General features: G+C 43.2%; 1 protein-coding gene across 1 annotated transcript in view; it reads left to right on the forward strand.

Moving 5' to 3' along the window:
- The first annotated feature begins 1,905 nt into the window (after positions 1 to 1,905).
- The window catches only part of prima1 (proline rich membrane anchor 1), a 64,723-nt gene continuing 47,131 nt past the window's right edge, over positions 1,906 to 19,497 (forward strand). Inside the window, exons 1-2 of the mRNA XM_035793971.2 lie at positions 1,906 to 2,838; positions 9,787 to 9,937. Coding sequence (XP_035649864.1) covers positions 2,746 to 2,838; positions 9,787 to 9,937 — 244 coding nt within the window. The 5' untranslated portion in view covers positions 1,906 to 2,745. The remainder of the gene's footprint in view (positions 2,839 to 9,786; positions 9,938 to 19,497) is intronic.

Below are 19,497 nucleotides of genomic sequence, written 5' to 3' on the forward strand. Positions count from 1 at the left end.
GGCAATAGCTTATACTACACTAATGAGACACTACGAGCCCTATAGACTAACACCACTACAAGATATAGTATGGACACTTTCAATTCAAATGCTGGGCCACTCATTCTGAAAGAATACATTGATGTAACAAATTGTGAATACTATCAGAATGGTTTGTTATTATCACCATCAATATGAATGATGAACTTCTCTGAGTGTGAGAGTCTCATCAAGGGTACTCGTTGGCTACACCCTGTCCTGGACTCACTTGTTTTTTTACAAGTTAGATGTGCCGACAAGTGGAGCAAGCCAGTATGTGAAGTGTGTGTAACGTGAGTTGTAGGGCCATATCATGTAGTAACCACACTGTAATGCCAGACAATTTGTGATGTGATGGTCGCACAGTTTGACATGTGTAAGAACAAAATAATGTTTATCTGTGTTTTATTGTAGGGTTTTAAACACCAAAGTGTAACAGATATCCCACAAAGACAAGAACATGGGTCTCGGACCAGTGTAGCAGATGTGATCGTACTTCGTAACTCTCTTGCGTTGTGTTTTTAAATAAAGAACTGCTCTGCATGCGATCCCAGTTGATTGGTGTTTATTCTGACGGTAGAAGGAACCACATTAAATGTGCCAGACAACAGTACTTTGATGGCTGTAGATTCGTGATTTGTCACTTGCATGTCAATATCAGACTCTGTATTTTGTAATCAAACATCAAAACAATGACAAAAATAGTATAAAATAAATGTAAGTACCTGACGATAGACACAAGGAAGCACATTAGATGTGCAGGACAACAGTATGGCTGTAGATTCCTCTGTTAGCATGGAAATAACTGTGAATTAGCATGGAGCTAATGCGGCCAGTACAATTAGAACATGCTAGCTATTGCTCTTACAGCAATAACATTCTATTAGAGCAGGCTAGCTAATTCGCAATAACATACAAAAGGACATCCCAGGAAGCCGTCAGTATCTATCTATCTATCTATCTATCTATCTATCTATCTATCTATCTATCTATCTATCTATCTATCTATCTATCTATCTATCTATCTATCAGGAAATGTACATGGTGAACTCATACCCATTGTAAATACGTAAATAGAATGCACTATTTCAGAACATGACCTTTCACTTGCATGTCATGACTTGAACCAACCAATATAAATACATAAATATTGAATGCATATTTCTGCACTGTCAAGTGGAAACATAACCAACCTTGTTACAAAAGCATACACTTGTCTAGGAAGGAAATTCAACAGATAGGCCTAGTGCTAGTTAGTAGTTACAGAAGTTAAATAAAGGTTGCCTAGTTAAATAAAGGTTAAATAAAGGTTAAATAAAACAGTTCTGTCTTGCATGAACTTTGGGGTGGTGCATTCTCCTCTCCCCTTCTTAGCAATTCCACTACACTTGCATTACAAGGCATTAACAATACACATAAATAAACCTCAGTCGACAGTCACCATGCCTTGTTAGTAATGGGAGAGTGCGGAGGTGATTCTTTTTCTTCTTCTCTGCTCTTATCAAGTTATGTATCTACAGAACTATACAAGATGTATATGTAAGGAGCATGCACATCTCACACTAACTGCAGAAAACCAAGATAAGCCTATATAGAGACATGAGAAATGTCTCTCTCCGTCTCTCTCTGTCTCTCTCTCTCTCTCTCCGTCTCTCTCTGTCTCTGTCTCTGTCTCTGCCTCTCTCTCTCTCTCTCTCTCTCTCTCTCTCTCTCTCTCTCTCTCTCTCTCTCTCTCTCTCTCTCTCTCACACACACACACACACACACACACACAGATCTCTCTCACTCCCCCAACGCGGTCTTACAGTATATTCTAATTTAACATATCTGTCTGTTTCGCTCAAATCGCTGAATGTGTGTGTGTGTTTGCTGACTGAAATTACGCTGTGACTTACCCAAGCAATTGTTGATGCCCATCATTACAGGCGGAGTTGATATTGATACTCGCGCACCGTCGCTCTTCTCTACACAGATATTTTTAACATGTTCAGTGACACTTTGCAGAGAGTGAATGTGCATTGATTTGATGATAATGCATTAGAGCCGTTATAGGCAGAATTGTTGCTTTTTCACCACCGAATTTCGCGCGGGACCAATGTTGACGGTATTTTTCCTAATGCGCTTTAACCCAAGTGTAGCCTATGTGTACAGGCAATGTTCACTCTCAGGCTTCTGAAGATGCCTCCACAATTTTTGCCTCAATAAACCAAGACATATTACCAAGAGCCGCGTAGCTCATTCAGTACACATGTACACGGAATTATAAATTATAGGGATAGGCGGTGTGCGCTTATTCTCAGCATGTCTAACTTTCGTGGCTCATCCCTGGCCGTCATTCGAGTTAAATGCAAGGGCAGGGATGACTCCCAAACTGCGACTACCACCTAAAACATCACGGCCCGCTGATTTTATATTGGAGAACTTTGGACTTTTCAGCTGTGGATACCAACCAAAAAGCGCTGCACATTTGCGCGGTGATTCCAACTTTCTAGAAAGGCCTAATTAAATTAACTAGGTTTGTGGATGCAGGACGGATGGTTGTTCAAGCTCTCTCATGCCACCAACAATTGTGAAAACAGGACAAGAATGTGGCAGAATCACTTTTTGGAAACGTCCAACAGAGATTTCGTTGTCGAGTCGACACTGGATTAAGTTCTTGAAAATAGACGAGTGTTATGCGTCTCATGCTTGTTTCCTTTACACGAGGGCTGTGAGAGCGAAGGAGGAATGCTTGTCCGAGAGATATTGCCGCTCATTTTAGGTTTTTCGCATTTTGTTTTTGGTCACTGCTTTCTAACGTCGTTTTTACTTTTTTTCCAGGTGGGTTAATTACGTTTTCTATTGTAGCACACCGTACTAGTTTTACGCACCATTCTTATACCACTAAGCGTTGTCTATGTGATGTTGGGAAGGGGGTTTGTGTAATGGGAATAATGATGGTAAATTGCCAAGTTATCGGTTCATGCACCATGAAATGAGTGGGTACATTGTACTGACAAGATACTCTGCATCAGTGGTTAAAGTATAGTCGCTTTACAGTTGACTGCCACTTATCATGGTACCAATTTTTGGAGTTGATAATCTGGAAGTAATTAATGTCAGTTGATTGATGATGCAACTCCACTGTCTCACTGAGTAAAATGGAAATGTGTATGCATAACATGTGTAAATTAGGGTGCATTCATTCTTGAGTTAGTGCCTGTGTTTGGTGTTTGTGAGAAAGGGAGTGGGTGGGTGAGAGAGGGTATAGGCACTGTAGAGAGGGGTTGCCGGACCTGACAAAATATGCTTATGTATACTTGACCAAGTTGGCCATTGAGCCATGTGTTAATTATTATTTATTTGCCCCTCTCTCTCTCTCTCTCTCTCTCTCTCTCTCTCTCTCTCTCTCTCTCTCTCTCTCTCTCTCTCTCTCTCTCTCTCTCTCTCTCTCTCTCGCGCTCTCTCTCTCTCTCTCTCTCTCTCTCTCAGACACACATACACACTATACCATTGTCACAAGTTCTCTGTTATCATGCTATGTAGGATGTGTAACAGAGGAGGTTCCTGAACACAGGAGGTTGGTGGCACCTTAATTGGGGAGGATAGGCTCGTTGTAATGACTGAAGAAGAGTAGGCAGGATGGTATCAAACACATGGTTTCCATGTGTTTGATGCCATGCCATTCACATTATTATGAGCTGTCCTCCCCTCAGCAGCATCCTGTGTTCCGAAACTATGTGACAGGTAACATTATTTGAGACCTGTTAGCCTCTGAGCTAATGCCTAGGCATAAACTCAGCATGCTAATAAAGGATAATTTACGAGGACAATCCAAGTTTGATACTCAGTGGAATGGTCACGTTGGTAGAATACCTAGCTCCTGTTCACAGTTATGACAAGCACAATGCGGGGGAAGGGGTGCGGGCGATTGTATTTGGATTTGGATCAGTGGCGAGAGAGCTAATGCGTTTAGATGCCGCATTCAACTGGGCGCGTGTCTAATGCTAGGCGCTCACTCAGAGGCGTGGGTGCAGGAGGGAGCTTCAGCTTGAAGTGTCCCAGGCAAAGAGCTTTGCTACCCACCATGCACTAGATCTCTACTCCAGAGCCCCTGAGCTCTTCAGCGCTCCGCTCTCCTCTCCCATCCACGGGGCTGCCCACCAGGCTCACTGCTGGGGGAGGCAGTGTCAGGGTTCACCTCCGGGGGTTGGGGGAGGGAGGGAGTGGGGGTAGGCATTCTCCTAGACAAGCCCTTATCCTTTTTCTTCTCTCCTACCCTTCTTGTAAGTGGGTGGGAATCTCTTCTCTCGATCATTAGTGTGTGAAGAGCGAGAGAGTGTGTATGTGTTCCTGCATGCATGTATGTGTGTGAACTGTGATGGAGTGTATGTTGTGCATACATGCATGTGTGTGTGGGACTAAGTATTTGGGTGGTTGCCGGGCATATCTGTGTGCAGATGTGTGTGTGTGTGAGGGATTGAGAATGTGTGCATGAAGGTGTAACAGAGAGTGTGAGTGGCCTTGGGGTTCAGGTGGGAGTCTCATCTGTGGTGGAAAGCTGGCCTCATGGCTGCCTTGCACTGAGGATGGGATCTCCACAGTGGGCCCTATGGATACTAATGAAACGCCATCAGAGTCTGACTTTGGGTCTTTTCACATAGTGCCGTCTGTCTCAGATACTGGATGGAGCCTTTGGTATCTTATACCCTTTTCATACTATCATGACGACGCAAACCATACTGTTCTGTTTCATTTCAAATGGTGCAGTTCCAGCAACTATGGTTATAATAGAATGTAAAAGTATAGAGAATGCTATTGAGCAGGTGTTTTATCCAATGCCTGTGCATACAATTTTGGTTGATGTACGACAGTGACATGTGGTCGGTGGCAGGATAGGCACGGGCTATTATCAAAGCCAGATTTACTCACAAATAAACCCTGGTGAAGCCCAAGTTCACCATACAACAGATAGCTCCACCAGAGTGACATGGGCTAATAACTGAAATGTAAGTCACCAAACGTAAATACCAACGTTGCCACAGATTGTGGAATATTTCACATCTTCCAACAAAATGACACATTGCTCAACTCAGCTCAGCCATAGACCGATGTAGCATCCACAGTTACAACCAACCATATTATTACACCCACACAAATAATAAAAGGTTATAATGAAATGTCCATATCAACAATTGAAATGACCGAAAAATACAGTTTAAAATAAAAAATAGAAATTCTAAGCAAAATGAAATTCTAGCTTGATAAATCAAATGTATCAAAGGGATGTTGTCTTTTCTAATGTTCATTCAACAGTAGTCTAACCTGCAAATTGTTAAGGAAAATGCATTTAGCCTACTGTACCTTAGTCCATTTGTCTGTCCTTCAGGGTGAACCTCTCTGTGATAGCGTTGAGGAAGTCACAGCAGAACCCCATGTCCATTATTTTATTCTGCATGCACACTGAAGGCCCATGGTCGTGTGGGAGATGCATCCCCAAGGTCTCCTTTGGTTTCATTGTCACACTGACATAAAAAGTCACAGACACACAAACAGTAGCTGGTAGCACAGTTCTCCCACGCAGCACACACTATACCAGAATTTGGACTTCGATACCGATACCAGGTTTAGTAGCACGATAATCGATACCATCACGATACCTGATACCTAAATGATATGAAAATGATATCACGGCAAAAAAAGAAGGCATAATAGCCAAAGTCACAGAATGGCACTTGATCCAGACAGATCTTTTCAGTTCAATATCATTACATTAAATTATTTTATGTATGCATTAATGAATCAATTATACAATACGTTTTTAAAACAAATCTAACTACATAACAACATAATGGTTATAATTTATTTGAATGGTAAATCTCTATTGATAAACTGGGTAAATCAAGATGTAGCCTAGGCCTATCCACAATACAGGTGAATGCGTATTGAATAGGAGTGTTTGCATGCATTGAGTTCTTGAGCTTGTTTTGGCTGATTTCATGAGCCGACAGATGCAAAACAATCTGTTTACCTTTCATTTGGGACTTATTTTATTGTTCTGAGCAACATCATTTGCATAGAAGAAGCAATCTCTTCTTTTATATAAGTGCGCGCCTTCTCTTTAAGGTCATTCACACACATGACCATGACCATGAGGTCATTCACACACAGAGTCCATTCCAGGCTTGAGCAAAGATGATCTTGATGATTATTCAAGTGTGTTAACTTCTGTGTAGCATGACATAAATGGTGATGCAGCCCAGACTCCAAGTGAGTTCAGTGGTATCTCATGGCAGGCTAAAGCAAGCAATGAGTAAGCTGCGCTGATAGACAGATTTGATCTTCTCTCAATCAGTAGACGACATGTGACACATTTGACAGAAGTACCGAAAGTAACAACAATTCCAGTACCAAACTGTTTATTCATGTTCTAGTATCGTTGTCCCGTTGGAAGGTGAGCACTCCTTAGCAGGTTTTCATCAAGGATCTCTCTGTAATTTTCTCCGTTCATCTTTCCCTCCATCCGGACTAGTCTCCCAGTCCCTGCCATTTAAAAACGCCCCCATAGCATGAGGCTGCCACCACCATGCTTCACTATAGGGATGGATTTGGCCAGGTGATGAGCGATGCCTGGTTTCATCCAGACATGCTTGGCATTCAGGCCAAAGAGTTCCATCTTGGTTTCATCAGACCAGAGAATCTGGGTTCTCATGATCTGAGAGTCCTTTACGTGCCTTTTGACAAACTCCAAGCGGCTGTCATGTGCCTTTTATTGAGGAGTGGCTTCCATCTCACCACTCTACCATAAAGGCCTGATTGGTGGAGTGCTGCATAGATGGTTGTCCTTCTGGAAGGTCCACAGAGGAACTCTGGAGCTCTGTCAGAGTTACCATTGGGTTCTTGGTCACCTCCCTGACCAAGGCCCTTCTCCCCCGTTTGCTCAGTTTGGCTGGGCGGCCAGCTCTAGGAAGAGTCTTGGTGGTTCCAAACGTCTTCCATTTCAGAATGATTGTTCTTGGGGACCTTCAATGCTGCAGACATTTTTTGGTACCCTTCCCCAGATCTGTGGCTTGACACAATCCTGTCTCAGAGGTCTACGGACAATTCCTTCGACCACCTGGCTTGGTTTTTGGCTCTGACATGCACTGTCAACTGTGGGACCTTATATAGACAGGTGTGTGCCTTTCCAAATCATGTCCAATCTATTGAGTTTACCACAGGTGAACTCCAATCAAGTTGTAGAAACATCTCAAGGACGATCAATGGAAACAGGATACACCTGAGCTCAATTTCGAGTCTCATAGCAAAGGGTCCAAATACTTATGTAAATAAGTATTTCTGTTTTAAATGTTTTCAAAAATTTGCCCAATTTTTTTTTTTCGCTTTGTCATTTTGGGGTATTATGTGTAGATTCAATGAGGAACAATTTTAGAATAAGGCTGTAATGCAACAAAATGTGGAAAAAGTGAAGGTGTCTGAATACTTTCCGAATGCACTGTAAATGTCCAATATGTGTAAAAGTCTGGGTAAAAAGTATTATTTGGTAATGATGTTTTAGACAAGTGGACAGTCCAGTACTCACTGTTCAGCTGCAACAAATGAAGCTACTTCAAGCTCTGTTCAAAGCCGCAATGCAGCGACGCCTATAGGTGCCTATATGCTAACCCTGTCCATTAACTGGAGTCAGGAACTGCTGCACGTGTCAACGATTGAATGGATTTGAATGCATGGAAAGGTTATCCCAGGATAAGATTTTGAGCAAAAAAAACACCATAATCGTTGAGAAAAAAACAGTAGATAACAAAAAAGAATGACAATTTTGTATATATATTTTTTTCTTAAAAGCTTTTCATATTAGATTATTACTGGGTAAGCACTGCCTACCCTGACTGCAAATCACTGATATACGACCAGGTAAGCACAGTATAGCTCAGTTCTGCACGGCTTGGCTCCGTGTGAAAAGGGCACTAGTCTCTCCCATTTTGTCCTATTTCATAGACTCATTTTCACTCATTAGAAAAGTGGAAATCAAAGTTCTTGGTGTTAGGGTACCCTGATCTGCGTTAGGACCCAAGTACTGGGTGCTGTGTTGCAGTATAGTGAGGTTTCCAGGAACTCTCTGCCCAATGTAAACAAGTTGGTATGCTAGCATCATGTTATTTTAGTGTACACTGCCTAGTGAAAGTCTAGTGCACAGTTTTCACATTTTGCTTCCTTGAAGCTGTATCCAAAAAGGAATTGAATTAGATTTGTTTCATACATACCTACACAACCTGCTCAACATTTTCAAAGTGAAAGAAACATTATAGAAATGTACTGTATCTTAACTAATAAAAATATGCCAAAGATGTCTTGATTGCACGCCTTCACACAACAGAGTGAAAACTTGGTGGAAGAACCTCTGCCAGCAATTACAGTTGTGAAACATCATGAATAAGATTCTAACAACTTTCTACAACTTAGCGATACATACTGTATATCCATTGTCAAAATTGCTCAAGCTCAGTAAATTTAGTTGGTAATCATTGATGGACAGCAATATTCAAGCCTCGTCTCTGATTGTGAAGCAGATTCAAGCCAGGACCACTCAGGAACACTCAACACCTCTTGAAAAGGCATTCTGGTGTGTCTTTGGTATTTAAATGTATGTAATTGTTCTGCTGAAAAATAAAACTAGGTTATGTGTTCAGAAGACTGGGGCAAGTTTTCCTGTAACTTTTTGCTTTAGCTTTGCTCCTTTCATATTTACTTTGATCCTGACAAACTTCCCCGTCCCTGCATAACAAGCATACCCATAACATGACGCTGTCAAAACAATACTTGAAGATACACATCTGTGATTTGTTGTATTGGATTTGACCCAAACCTGAAGTTTTCAATTTAAGACAAAACAAATATGTATTTGTCATGTTATCTTGGAGTATTACTGAAGGGCCTTGTTGCAAACATAATGCATGATTTGGAATGGATTCTTTAACACCGGCTTCCTTCTTTTCACCTTGTCATACAGGCCAGTAATGTGGAGTGAATGAAATGTTGTGAAACCCTCTGTATTTTCAAGTATTGTGTTGGCAGCATCGTTTTATGTGTATGCTTGTCACCAGCAGGAGAGTTTTTTGTTTTGACAAAAACAATAATTATATGTTTCCCTAATAAGAGTTGTGCAGATTTGGTAAAATCTTACACAGCTGCAATGGCTGCCCGAAGGGGCTTTCACCAAGTGAAAGACATATTCAATCAAGACATCTTCGTTTTAAATGTTCTATTAACTAAGACAAATGTATATAATTTTACTTTCACATTAAAATTCTGAAGCAGTTTGTTTAGATACATAGAGAAAATAAATTGTTATCCTTTTTAGATTTCATTTTAAGGCAGAAAAATGTGAAAACAGTGCAAGGGGTGTGTAGACTTTCACCAAGCACCTTTTATAGTGCACCCCTCTTAAGTATGCGTTTTGTGGAATTCTCACCAACCAGGGCACCAAATACATATTCTTGAACGTCATAAGAGATTCCTCCCCGTTTCAACCTGCTCCCATCCATCCACATTATCCAGTCCTAGACTAGCCAGGACAATAGATACCCTTAATTTAACAGTCCACCTGTTAGCTACTATTTACTTACATTTTACTTACGAATGAAATGGTGATATGGTAATTCCGTAATACTTACTAATTACTATTTTTGTTAAATTAGCACTGCTATACTATGGTGTTGCCTTACCAATTGGCTTGAATTCTCTCTCCTTCTCTCTCCCTCTCCCACTCTCTCTCCTTCTGCTGTGCAGTTCACTCAGGGAGAGCCCCAGAGTTCATGTGCGCGGAACGTTGCAGAGAGGGCGGGTGAGAGCTGCCAGCTGGCGTGCCAATGTAGACCCTACCCTCCCCTGCCGCCCCCGCCCCCACCTCCTCCACCCCCCAGACTTCTGGTCTTCACTGGTAAGTATTGGACTTTCCTATATGATGATTTTGCCATTGGCCTGATTGGTTTGCAAAGTAACATCCCGCCCCCGCTCACTCCACCCTCAGCAATTAGATGACTGGCCTTGATTGATAGCCTACTAGCCTACTACCGCAAGGCAGAGCATTGGTATCACTTCCTGAAAGGTGACATGACTCGTGAGGTGCTTCCAGCCTTGATACTTTTCTGCGGGGGTCAGAGGTTGTTGCCAAGTCTCACCCAAATCAACCCACCACATACTCAGAGTTCAAGTGGTAGCTGGATGGAGCTACACAACAGATGGGTTGGGATGGGGGTTAGTCTCAACTACAAACCCTTTTTGAAGTTTGAAAACATCAAACATTTGCCAATGTCTATATTTTTAAGTCAATTATCAGTTGAACTCATTGAAAATTAGTAAGTGGGGACGATTCGTGAACTGGAGCTGTGAACTGCCTGTGGTCACAAACTACACTGCCTCACCAATAGCAGATCGTTATTGCAGGCAAACGGATAAGTAATCTCACCCCTGGATGTCTAGAAGGCCCCTGTTTGTCTATGCTCATTTGTTCTGAATGAGATATATTCTTATGCGTCAATGTGGCTGTGCATACTAAATGCTACTATCACAGCTTGGTCTATGGGCAGATTAAATGTATAGTTCAGCCAAATTACAAATGTACTTGTTTCATAACTTCTAAAGCACTATATGGGCAACGAGAGACTGCAATTCACACTTTCAATTTGTTAAACAAACCAATGCCATCAACTGCTTAGGTCATTTTCTAACCCCCCCAAAAAACAATGTAAATGTTACCCTCTTAGCATGCTATACTGTATTTTCAGGCTCAAATGCCAAATACCCAATTTTATGCTAATCTGGACCTGAGCAGGATGGTGTCAACCAGCAGAAGCCAGCAGCACTGTCTGTGTGACCACAGCATGGCTCTCTGTTTCCTCGTGGGGAGTGAATTCACCTTTCCCCAGTCTGTGATATAGGCCAAAGACCATCATAGTCTAAGTTCTTGGCCCCACAGCGTAAACACTGAGATTAAACCCGCAGTGCAGTTTCCGTTATCCACAATTGATTGAACTAGGAGTCCAGCCCCACAGCCCAGTGTCACTGAGTCGACATGTAGGTAACATACACCATATGTTATCCGACTCAGGAATGATCAGGTTTTCTGAAAATGGAGATCACTAAATTAAGTCACTAAGTATTCATATCATAGCTATTCCTTCCTCCACTCCTGCCAATGCTAGCCATCACCATCAACATTAGCTAAGGTCTAAACCCATAGAATAGCATTGAATGCACCTACATTTTGGCCAGTCAACAGATTAGCAAATTGCTTTCCTTCTTTACGCAATTCAAATGTTCCTAGAACTGGCCTCTCGGGTTTGAATTGTGGACCTGGCCGTAAAGTATGAGGCTGTTAGTGGTGACAGCCTGGCAGCTCCATCCCATCTAGAAGTTTATATCTTAGATCTGTCTTTGAGCCTCTAGCTAGCCTGGCCTCATGCACTGAGAGACTATTGATCAGTGATACTTCGCGGGTATGGCACGGTGAAGGTTGCGCCATCAATCTGCTGTAATGCTTTTGACAGCTATTCGTTCCAGGCTTTTGTTTAAACCTTGGGCGATGGACAGAGCGAAAAAGAAAACAAGCCAGTGAGAAGTGAGGGAGAAGCTGGGGTTTGTTTTATTGATATAGTGTGTCTGGTTCCTTGCTCTAGTCAGAAGAGGGCTTTTATCATCCTCCCTTTCTCTCTAAATGTCTCTCTCTACCATGTCTTTCATTCAATTTCTCTGGTAAGTAAAAGGAAACATTCATTTCTGGTGTTCAGATTTACTCTGTTGACATGACCTGGGATTTTGAGGCCTTGCTACTTTGTGACATAAACAAACATGGTTCTGTGAGATCCATCTCGAAACACCTCCTCCACAGAAGTATGACTTCTCACTAAGCTTGTGTGGATGCATTTAGGAATGAGGGTGTGTTGAATGATATGGCCTGAATGGTATTGTTGTGAAGGTTCGACTTGAGGGCTTTTTGGTGAGAAAATCTAGTAGGCTTTTTAGGGGTAAGAACATAAGTATATCTAAAAATGAATGCCTCAAATATGCATGAGAAAGTTAGGGGGCCAACAAAGCCTCCTGCACCTGTCTGTACGGAGAGGGAGAGAGTGATAAAAGATTTAAAGGAGAGAAAGAATCGTAAAAAAAAGAGTAGCTTCAACAACAAAAAGGCGTTTTAAACGTTCAGCGACCTGGTCTACTTAGCCCTGATTTTATTCAAGCCTACAGCCATCCCCAAAAACTGAGGATTAAAACTGAAGTTTGGCTCAGGCTGCAGTAAATTTTAACATCCAAAGTGACTTGCCGGTGCAGCACAGTGAGGCCCCGCTTGCTGATGCCTTGTCATGCACGAGGTCTGAGAGAACCACCGACTGCAGAGTGAGTGTATCCCCTTGGGTGACCACGGGAAACCTCAGCTCAGCAGCGCTCCGACTCAAACAAACGTGAGTGGGTCTAACATGTGGCGGCCACCCCATCTCCCACTAACCCCCCCACCACCTCCCTTTCCCGGCTCAGTGGAAGCAGTGAGGCACCAACACGCAATTACAAGCCCGGCTCGAGTGGTCAAGTAAGCGACGGGTACACAACCAAAATCAACCTTCGTAACATGGATGAAGCCTGAGCCGGAATGTGAAGGTAACTGAAGCTGGCTAATTTCAGAAAAGTACATCTAGCTAGATTTGTAGTATACCCCTCTGGTATTGCCAGCAGCATGCTCTAACCCACTGAGCCATTGCAACAATCGTCATATCTATAAGGAGTCATTATTCATACATACAGTGGGCATTTGGACCATTGGGTGTCTGAGCAACCTTAATTCATCAAGGAATTTACTTAAATAACAGGGTTTTATCAAACTATCCTGTTGGGAAGATTTAGTCCCGGATTTAGAGGTTATAAATAGACAGCCATATTCAATCCAGGGTGTTCTTTTCCTTAAGGAGCAAAGATTTATCTCAAAGCACACGGATCACAAACGTATTATCGCTCTCATCTTTCCAGCAATTTGAAGATGAATGATGTTCCGTGAACAGATATGTAGGCTATCTTTATTTATCCCCCCGGCTTTTCCTTGGGGCGTTTGTTGTTCACCCTTGCTAAATAAAGCCGCTGTTGAAAAAAGCCCGGTGACTATTCAGCCCTTGTTCATTTTCAATTAGTCTCGGACCCATCCGAAAAACTGAATCCCGTCCCTTCGTCCATGACGAGACATGATGAGGTTTGAAGTGCGCGTGTGAGTAAGTAACGGTGTGACGCGCACCGCTTTGATATGACAAGGGCTCTTCTTTACGTGTCAGCTTCCTCCCTGGAGGCCTGTCGGCTTGACTCCCCCTCCTGCCAATCAACGTTACAGTTGAGAGGGAGGAGAGAGATAAAGAGAGAGGGAGAGAAAGACTGAGAGCCCATCGAGCCTGCCGGGCTATCAATCCGCAGGGGCTTTGCGAGTGAGTGTGCTAGCTAGCGTAGAGTTCATACGCCTGTTTATGCTAATTCAGACCATGTCAAGAGTAATTAGGCAGCCGGTTCATGTAGGGAGGGAGAGAGATTTTTATTTTTATTTCACTTTTGTATATTATCTACCTCACTTGCTTTGGCAATGTTAATACATGTTTCCCATGCCAATAAACTAAACCCCCTTGAATTGTATTGAGAGAGAGAGAGAGAGAGAGAGAGAGAGAGAGAGAGAGAGAGAGAGAGGGGAGGGGTGTTGTTGCGCCATTTGGCTCAGCTGTCTCCGAGCCGAATCAATCAGGTGCTGCCGACTGTCGTGGTCAGAACATAAAACAATCTATTTCCCCTATCATCCTCCTTGTATAATTATTCAGGAACGTGTACAGGAACGATACTGTTTCCTTTCTCCACCTGCGGCAAAGTGGGAAAGATTGCGAAATCAAAAGTGGAATGGTCTCGCATTAGCATTTGCCGGAGATAACAAGCTAACACCGTCACACTTAAATGCCGCATCAGCGTGGCGTTACGCAACTGTGTAAGTTAGATCGTGAAGTATTTCGGCACTGGAGTGTTTGCTGAAGTGAGCCCACGTGGCTTACTAGTCCAGGCCTGTATGTTGACATGCGGCCCCCACAACACTGAAGTGGTTAGCTGATGTGGGCTGTGCCATGTAGCTGTACATACTGATGATGAGAAGTCTCTCATAGCAGCACCGCTGAAAGCAAGGTGTAAAGTAACTTCTCCATCTCTCCCGGGCCAAGTTACATAAATGCATAATAAGTCCTAAGGTGTACAAAAGTAACCCATCTCTGATAGTGCTGGGTTTAGTTTGCGGTTGGCATTAGATGCCTCTTGTTTCTACAGTTTCTGCATTCCAAATGGCACCCTATTCCCTTTATAATGCACTAATTTAGACCAGGGCCCATAGGGAGGAATAGGGTGCCTTTTTGGAAGGTAGCAAGTGTCTCTGTGCCTTCAGCGTAGAGCTGTCATTTGAAATAAAGGGAAAAACATGTCAGACAGTACCCACTACCCAGTACCAGGATATTGTTGTGCCACACTAGCTTGTTAGTAGCACTTAGCACTAAGTTGCTCTTGCAATATGTAGCATCGTAGTTGTTTTCGCAACAAAGAGCACTGTATTATTGATTTATATTTGCCAGTTACTGCTGATAAGTGCAGTACTGAAAAGTGCAGTAACTACAGAAAAGTGCAGCAACATGTAATAGCATTGGTAGCATTGGTTCCATTTGTAGCCAAATAAGCTTTTAAAGTTCTTATCTAAAGTAGTTGTCTGATTGGGCTCCTTCCCTCTAAACTGATCGCAGAACCCATTTGCTTATTTATTTCATCTTTGAAGTCATTGAGAACACATCTTCATAATACAAACTGTCATAATGCGTATAACTAATACATTATAGCCAGAGGAATATAGAAGTGCCTAACCACCCCCACGGCATATGCACACACCACACACAGACACACACAAACACACACACTTCCTCGAGTTCAGATTTATCCAGCAGCCAATCTTGTTGATGGGACCCCCAGATTGATCTTGAGCTCAGGTCCAGTTTATTCAGCACCCATTAGTAATGTGGGGCATTAGAAGATTGGCAGTTATTGGCAAAGGTACATTTTATCAGTCAGTCAATAAGTAAGAAAGTAAATAAGTCAGTCGGTAAGTGAGTGAATGGAGGACAGGTTAAGCGAATGTGAGGGGCCTGGAAATGTGAAATTATTTCTTTATGTACCCATACCTGCTGGCTAATTTAAGGCTAATTAGCTTGATAATGTGAATGAGTGTGAGGGCTTTGTCAACCACTTGTTTACAATCTGTTGATTAATCCTACTGTGTGTGTGTGTGTGTGTGTGTGTGTGTGTGTGTGTGTGTGTGTGTGTGTGTGTGTGTGTGTGTGTGTGTGTGTGTGTGTGTGTGTGTGTGTGTGTGTGTGTGTGTGTGTGTGTGTGGACACGTGTGCCACTTAGATGGCACAGTAATTTCATATTCATGTAGCCTACGAATATGGATGAAGACTTTCATTAAAAACTTTACCCAAAAGCAGCAAAGTGTAAATAAGCCTGGTTTACATCTAACAGACAACATAAGGATGCCAAACTAGCCAGTTCTAGAATTTTGTGTTGTGGAACAGCTGACTGAAGATGGTACTGGTACCACGTGTACTGTATATAGCCAAGTTATCGTTACACATTCCTTGTGTTATTATTATTTTTCTATTGTTCTCTATGCGTCATTGTGAAGGGCGGCCCAGAAGTAAGCATTTCACTGTTAGTCTACACCTGTTGTTTATCAATCATGTGACAAATAAAAATTGGATTTGATTTGATTTGTGATGGTCGGGCTTTCAAAAAGATGGCACGTCCGCGTTGCCGCTGTAACAAGGACTCTGTACAACATGATGAAACGCTGTTGCTCCTTATATCAGCAAGGTGTTGTAGAAAAACTGCCCCCCCCCCCCTCTCTGCAGCAACAGCAGCACATACAGTTATTGTTTAAAAATATATATATATTTGCTATTCAAACGACTATAATGGTGACAGCGGACATTTTGCTGACAAATAACCGTCATCCAAAATTCCATGACTGTCACAGCCCTGATGGCACTGTGACCTGCCTCAGCTACCTACCTCATAGGATGGGAGATGGGAGATAAGGGATGGAATGGGGGAAATCCTGGTGTTCTAACTGTCTGGCGTAATGAGGGTAGTGTACTGTAGGTGTTCACCTCATTCCTGAAACTCCATGAAAGCAGGTCAGAATTTCTCCTAACCTAACCACTGATCCAGGGTCATAAATATTTTAATCCCCCTAATGATTACGGTTAGTATCGGTGGTGGGGGAACCTGATCCTAGATCTGTGGTTAAAAGGATACCAGTGCGAGTATCCTTCTGGTATGCAGGCTCCCTCTCTGGACCTGCTCCAGCACTTCCACTTTAATTAAAGGAGGATTTAAGAGGTGGGCCAGGGATTTGACTGAGCCATCGACTGTAGATCACTCTTCTGCTGCCCCAGCCAACCACGGCACCCCAGGAAGCTTTCATTGGTTACATTGGTAGGCGCCTAGACGCTAATATTTCTCTCAATATAGACCTCTTCTGTGTCTTTGCTCATCCAGTACAGACACACATACACTCCTCCCTCCACCATGTATAGGCAGCTCTCTGTTCTTTGCCTCAGTTCTTTGCCATTTTGCTCATTTGAACTTTCTTTAACATTAATGAGAAAAGCTGGCCGTGATTCGACAAATTCAATTTATGCTACATGACAACAGGATGCTCCAGGTTGAAGTCACCTCTAATCACAGATCTCGGATCAGATTACCCTACTCCCATTCCTAACTCTAACCATTATCAGGAGGACAAAACATCTGACACTGTATAGATGGTCCAGGAAAAAACTCCAAACTAGTCCTGAGGGGACCACTGTCTTTGATGTGAGTTGAAAATGGCCTCAGCTCATGTTATGCTGCTGTTGGTGGATTGTGGAGATGGTGATAGTCGCGAACCAGTTGTTCTCATTCTCTCTGTGATGAGTAAGAGAGTGTGGACTGGGGAGGCTAGCTGGCTGTGGAGCAGCGAGTGCTGAGATGACCTTTGAAGCTGCTGCACGCTGGCAGGCGAGCATGTGGATGAGCGACCTACAAGACAATACCAACCCCCCGTTATGTGGGAACCACAGTCACACAACGAGTTATCTTTTCTGAGGGTAGCCAACAACACATCCGCCACACTGACCCTCAACACAGGGGCCCCTCAGGGGTGTGTGCTTAGTCCCCTCCTGTACTCCCTGTTCACACACGACTGTATGGCTGCGCACGACTCTAACACAATCATCAAGTTTGCAGATGACACAACGACGGTGAGCCAGAACACCAATGAAGATGAGACAGCCTATCGGGAGGAGGTCAGAGACTTGACAGTGTGGTGCCAGGACAACAACCTCTCCCTCAACGTGGGCAAGACAAAGGAGCTTATCGTCGACTACAGTAAAAGGAGGGCCATCGATGGTGCTGTAGTGGATAGGCCCACATTGCTAAGGAGCTATCATGGTCCAAACACAACCCCCCAGGAGGGAGAAGATATTTTCCATGGGCCTTCAGATCCTAAAAAAGTTATACAGCTGTGCCATTGAGAGCATCTTGACTGGCTGCATCGCCGCTTGGTATGGCAACTGCTCGGCATCCGACCGCAAGGCACTACAGAGGGTAGTGTGTATAGCCCAGTACATCTCTGGGGCTGAACCTCTATACCAGGCGGTGTCAGAGGGAGGCCCTAAAAATTGTTAAAGACTCCAGCCACCCAAGTCATAGACTGTTCTCTCTTCTACCACACAGCAGGTGATCCCGGAGCACTAAGTCTGGGACCAAAAGGCTCCTGAGCAGCTTCTACCCCCAAGCCATAAGACTACTGAATAGTTAACAAAATAGCTAGCCGGACCTTCTGCATTGACCCTTTTTGCACTAACACTTTTTGACTATGCACACACACTGGACTCTACCCACACACTCACACATACACTCGCTCACAAATACACACAGGCACACATTCGCCACACACGCTTCCACACCAGCTGCTGCTACTGTTTATTATCTATCTTGTTGCCTAGTCACTTTACCCCTATCTATATGTACATATCTACTTCAATTTCCTCATACCCCTGCACATTGACTTAGTACTGGTACCAAATCTGTTTGACAATGTTCTCAGAATGTTTTTTAGTTAACATTGTTAATGTTACGCTATAACCTTTGTAACTGTGTTCGGGTAAACTCCATTTTTATTCAGTCAATTCAGAAGATTATTTGAAATTCCACATTGAAAATAGCTATTTATGAGGATAGTTTCATTCTTTTAGAATTTCAATGTATTACAATTTCAATTCAGTTCCTGAATTGGCTGAATTGAAAATTAATGGAATAAATAAACCACTGAAGAGAATATCACCTGATATTAAGCAAACATCCTCTGTTTACTGGGCCGATGACACACACACACACACACACACACACACACACACACACACACACACACACACACACACACACACACACACACACACACACACACACACACACACACACACACACACACACACACACACACACACACACACACACACCCCTGTGGCAGTGACTCAGTCTCTGGGCTGGAGGCCTGTCAGCTTGATGAGCAACCGCCCAGTCCAGCTCTTCCACTGTCCACCCCAAAGTCCCGGGGCAGACAGTGGTCACAGCTCACCAGCACTCCTAGTGCCTGGGAGGTGCTACTTCATGCCAATGATTCACCAATCGTTACCCAGTAAGCTAATGGTCTTTGGTTTGGTCCAAAGGTGGTACTCGGGTGGTCCTCTGTAGCTCAGTTGGTAGAGCATGGCGATGGTAAAGCATGGCGATGTGGGTTTCATTCCTGGGACCACCTAGAATGTATACACGCAAGACTTTAAATAGCTCTGGATAAAAGCGTTTGCTAAATGGCATATATTATTATATATTATGTTTGATATTGTTGCCACTACCTCCACAAACTGAGCTACTTAGCTACAGTGTGATGCTTTCAAAGATTTTACTGAGTTAGAATTCGTGTAAGGAAATCAGTCAATTGAAATAAATTCATTAGGCCCTAATCTATGATTTCACATGACTGGGAATACAGATATGCTGTTGGTCACAGATACCTTAAAAAAGGTAAGGGGGTGGATCAGAAAACCAGTCAGTATCTGGTGTGACTACCATTTGCCTCATGCAGCATGACACATCTCCTTCGCATAGAGTTGATCTGGCTGTTGATTGTGGCCTGTGGAATATTGTCCCACTCCTTTTCAATGGTTGTGCGAAGTTGCTGGATATTGGTGGGATCTGGAACACGCTGTCGTACACGTCGATCCAGAGCATCCCAAACGTGCTCAATGGGTGACATGGGGCGGCAGGGTAGCCTAGTGGTTAGAGCGTTGGACTAGTAACCGGAAGGTTGTGAGTTCAAACCCCTGAGCTGACAAGGTACAAATC

This window comes from Oncorhynchus keta, chromosome 19, assembly GCF_023373465.1.
Source record: "Oncorhynchus keta strain PuntledgeMale-10-30-2019 chromosome 19, Oket_V2, whole genome shotgun sequence".
In the NCBI taxonomy this organism is placed as follows: domain Eukaryota; kingdom Metazoa; phylum Chordata; class Actinopteri; order Salmoniformes; family Salmonidae; genus Oncorhynchus; species Oncorhynchus keta.